The sequence below is a fragment of the Pteronotus mesoamericanus genome, unplaced genomic scaffold (genome assembly GCF_021234165.1).
Source record: "Pteronotus mesoamericanus isolate MK-2021 breed Mesoamerican mustached bat unplaced genomic scaffold, CSHL_Meso_final contig_24, whole genome shotgun sequence".
Lineage (NCBI taxonomy): Eukaryota > Metazoa > Chordata > Mammalia > Chiroptera > Mormoopidae > Pteronotus > Pteronotus mesoamericanus.
In genome coordinates this window covers 28,795,219-28,799,805 of record NW_026555100.1, presented here as the reverse complement: position 1 = coordinate 28,799,805, position 4,587 = coordinate 28,795,219, and the positions used below count along the sequence as shown (strand labels likewise).

General features: G+C 53.2%; 1 protein-coding gene across 1 annotated transcript; it reads right to left on the bottom strand.

Moving 5' to 3' along the window:
- Window positions 1-349: 349 nt before the first annotated feature.
- On the bottom strand, window positions 350-3,899 carry LOC129069826 (cytochrome P450 26A1). Its single transcript, XM_054572471.1, has 7 exons — window positions 3,689-3,899; window positions 3,286-3,510; window positions 2,749-3,039; window positions 2,502-2,660; window positions 1,811-1,945; window positions 1,077-1,229; window positions 350-826 (listed from the first exon to the last, which is right to left on the bottom strand). Exons 1-7 carry the CDS (start codon window positions 3,875-3,877, stop codon window positions 485-487), a joined length of 1,494 nt encoding a protein of 497 aa, XP_054428446.1. The 5' UTR covers window positions 3,878-3,899; the 3' UTR covers window positions 350-484.
- Between the last annotated feature and the right edge of the window lie 688 nt (window positions 3,900-4,587).

Sequence of the window (4,587 nt, the reverse complement as noted above, 5' to 3'; positions counted from 1 at the left end):
AAAAATCTAAAATTAACTTTGATAGATTTCCCAAGTAGGAAATCTAAATTGCCATAGAAATTTTACAAAGTTACCTTTGGACTAATACACATATCCACTATATGTTCTCTAATATAACTGTTAAGAGGAAAAAACAGCTAAAGTTCCTTCCTCGTAGAAAACAGATATGTAAGGATGACAAATACAGCCATGCGGGGAGACATCTAGGAACCTGGTTAAATAGAATAAGTACAAATACTGCACCAGTGAGTTTTTCCTACATAGAAATCTTAAATACAAGACAAACACCTTCAAATTCACTTTATTTGGAAACTATACAAAATTCATTATTTTAATATTTAAAGACTGTGGTACCATAGTAGAGACACATAAATATTATAATATACATTTAGAAATTAAATATAATAAAATCAACATGACACTATGTAAAAACTCATATGTACACTCCCAATAAGTCAGTCCGAGGTGTAGGCATTCATGCCCGTCAGATTTCTCCCTGGAACCGGGTGAACCGCGCCGGCAGATCATCCACAGGGTACACAGTGGGGCTGGTTTTCATTGTAGGAGGTCCATTTAGAAGCCTCCAGTCACAATGCCTGGCCAGCTCCACTGTAAATATTTTGAGAAGAATTTTTGCAAACTCTTTCCCTACACAGCTCCTCAGGCCTCCTCCAAATGGAATGAAGCTAAACCTGGATGCATCCTCAGGGTGCGGCAGCATAAACCGGTCAGGATTAAATTCTTCCTTGTTGGTGAAGATGTCAGCCACATCGTGAGTATCACAGATGCTGTAGATAACATTCCAGCCTTTGGGAATCTGGTATCCCTGCAAAAGATTATGAAGTCCTGGGGCTGACAAACTGGAATCTAACCTTCAGCAACAAAAAGCTATTGCTGATATCTTTGGAGTTATGAGTTAAAACAAAGGGTGGGAGGGAGAGACAGACAGACAGGCGTTCAGGTCGCTGGAACGAGGGGCAGGACACTGTTATCAAAAGCATTATAAGCCAATGCACAGCGAAGCAAGGGAATATTTAAAACCACAACAAAATGGGAGAGGAGAGCTTTTAACTTACATTTAATTCAAAAGTCCTAAGGGCAACCCGAAACCCTCCTGGAACTGGGGGATTCAGTCGAAGGGTCTCTTTAATAACACACCCAATGTATTTAAGCTGTTCCAAAGTTTCCATGTCCAACTTGTTGTCTTGATTGCTCTTGCAAAGTAAACCCTATCAAAACAGTCATACAGAGGTGAACGGTTATTTTGTGCTCCAATAAAATCAGACCAGCAGACATAAACAGGGTTTAAGTGGCGACCAGACCCAAAGGGCCCCATGATGGAAGAGCGTGAGGGGGAAAACAGTGAGCAGCGAGTGACCATTTGCCTCCACCCTTGGACCAAATCCACTCTCTTATTTACAGTTCCAAGAGAATGCTGCTCACTAGTTAGAACCACGAAGCTTCTTCCCCTCCCCCATCACCACCACCTGCTGCCACCCACCTAGAAGTCCCTTATTCATGCCCTTGAACACACAAATCCAAGAAAATGGAACCTATATGAAAACCTCCAAGATTCTGCAAAAGGTGCAGCTAGGGCAGGGATACAAGGTCACACCCTGCTTGAGTAGGAGCACAGCTCAAGATTCCCCCTTTTTATTCACAAAGCAAATTCTCTGTTCCCATCCATCCACCCGCCCCTGAGCCCTGCCCGTTAAAATACTCAGCAAAGGCAGCTGACTTATGGACTGGGAAGTTAGCTAGGAAGCAGAGGAATTTCTTAAGGTAATAGGGAACCCTCAGAATCCCCTACCTTACTCTTCAGCTCTTCCCGCACTTTCTGGAGGACATGAGGGTAGAGCCCCAGGTAAGTGATCAGAGATGTAGCAGCACTGGCTGTGGTTTCATGTCCCCCAAAGAGGAGTTCGGTTGAAGATTGCTTAAGTGCCTGAAAGTGAAATAAGATGAACATTTTTTTTACAAGTCTGCACGTAATTTTACAGAAGGATTAATTACTCACAACCCAGCTGCCAGTTCTGGAGGGAAGAGGAGAAGGGCTAAATTTTGCTGACAGAAAGTCAAAGAAAGCAACTTTTTTTTTTTTTTTTTTTTTTTTTTTTTTTTAATTCTAAGCAGAATGTAACGTCAGTTTGTAGCTGAAGCAGGAAGGCCAGTAAAATCCCAGTCTACCGGGAACTCTTGAATTGAAGCCTTACTTGGGCAATTAAATAAAATTGCCCAAGATTTCTTATTTACATTTTGCAAATTCCAACTTTCCCTTTAACACCTGGAAGGGCTAGGGGACGCTCCCTGATCCGCTGCAGCCTCTTCCACAGCTCTCCTCCCGGTGTCTCAACTCCTTCCGCGCCACATCGCGGGTGTATGTGCAGGCTGCCCTCTCCTGGAAGCTGGGCCCCAGGCCGGCGCTTTGGGGATCCCAGGAATAGCATTTGGAAAGCCAGGAGCCTAAACTCCGCAGTGCCCCTTTGGAAGCTGCCACTCACCTGCATATCCAGCCTCTCTCCCCTCTCCCACGAGTGCTCGATCAACAGCTGCAGCGCATCTTTGTAGTCTCCGCCCGCCTCGGCCGCCCGCAGCCGGCAGATCTTGGCGCGAATGTTCTCTTCGATGCGCGCGTGGATAAGGTTCCGCGCTTTCATGCCCTGAGCGCAAAGAGCGCACCGCAGTGAGCAGAAGCCGGACACCCGTGCCCCCGAGCCCCTAGCTCCGCACCCTGCTTGCCGCCATTACCCGGTATAGCCCGCTGAAGGGCACATCGATGGGCAACGAGAAGAGATTGCGGGTCATTTCCTCGAAGGCCTCCACCAGCTGCTGCTCGGCGTCCCCGCCGCTCGCCAGACGAGACTCGCAGCCCAGCAGGATGCGCATGGCGATGCGGAACATCAGGCGCTTCACCTGGGGGTAGACCAGGAGGCCCCGCTCGCCGCAACTCAGCCACTGCTCCAAGCAGTGTCCCACTTCTTCGGCGATCACCGGCACGTAGCACTGGAGCGCCTCACGGCTGAAGGCCCGCATAATCACCTGAGCCCCGAGGAGGGGAGAATGTTAAAACCCGGCCCCACTCCTCTCGTCGGCCGGGGTCCCCTTCCAGACAACCCAGCTCCGCCAGACCCAGGGCACTTTCCCGGCTGGGAAAGCTAAGCTGGGCTGGAGAGGGTCCTAGCCGACGCCTCCTGCAGCTAGCGCTCGCCCAGCATCACTCTGCGTAAACCCCGCCGGCGAATGGGGTCCCCCTTCCGGTCCAGGCGCCTTCACCTCCTCCCTCACCTTCTTGCGCTGCTTGTGCGAGGAGTCGTGCAGGTTAGAAAGGCAGCCGGAGCCCAGGATGGTGCGCACCGACGCGGGCCAGTGGACGGACACTAGCCGGTGCTCCCCGAGCAAGATGCGCCGCACGTTGTCGGCGCCCATCACTCGCACCGTGGGCCGCCCGAACAGATGCGTCTTGTAGATGAAGCCGTATTTCCTGCGCTTCATCTGCAGGAACTTCCTTCGCTGCGAAAGGAAAGCGGAGAGGAGAGGCGGGCGTGAGGGGGCGCCGGGGAGCGCCGCGTCTCGGGCTTGCCCAGATCCTAGCCGTAGTCACGTCCTCCCGGGGGCGCCTGCCCCGGCTTCAGTGGAACCCTGGAGCCGAGTCCAGAGAATCGTCCTGTCCCGCCCCGAGCTCCCTTACCTGTAGCACCATCTGCAATGTTTCCCCAAAGAAGGGGAAGCCCATAGTTCCGGGGGGCAAAGGGAGGGCGCAGCTGCGGTCGCGGCTGCTCACGCAGTACAGGTCCCAGAGTTTGATCGCGGCTAGGAAGAGCAGCAGCGGTAGCACGAAGGTGCAGAGCGCACTGGCCAGCAGCGCCAAGAGACCCATGGCGCGCTGCGACCTCCCGCGTCACCTGCTGCCGCCGCCAGCACTCCAAACCCCGCCGCGCGCCCGCTTTATAGGAGGCCCAGGTTGCTGCCCACGTTACCTTGGTCAGACAAATTAGTTCACCCAAAGTTCATCTTTAATTGCGGATTGGGTCCCTGGCTCCTCCCCCCGCGAGACGCTGCCCAAAATCTTTAACCGTTTGTTCCGCGTCGAGGCAGAGGCGGCGCGGAGGCGGCTTCCCCCGGAGCGTGCCTCCTGAGGCGAGGAGCTTGGAGCAGCCTGGCTCCGCATTCCAAGGTGTGTGGTGCTCCGAGGTGGCGACAGGGGCCGGCCCAGGCTCCCGGGAGCGGGGACTCCAAGCCCTGGGCTTCCTGGTGGTCTCTGTGGAATCCCTCCCGTCGAGTCCGACTGGCGGTCCCAGACCGGAGGTGCCTTCACCGGTTTTCCATTTACAGGCGCCACGTGGGCTCCCCTTCACCTGCTGGGGGAGGAGAGGGAAGTGCGTTCAGGGATCGTCAAGCTGCTTCATTCCGCTGACGGGGAGCTGAGGTCCAGAACGCAGAGTAAAACGAAGGCCTCCGGACTCTTATGAAGATCCCGCAGAAAAGCCGGGGGCTGGGACGCATGCGAGGGCCGCGGGGAGTTAGGCATGACCGGAGGATCATGGATCCCAGATCCCCAAACCCTAGAGGGGGCCAGCACTCATGAAG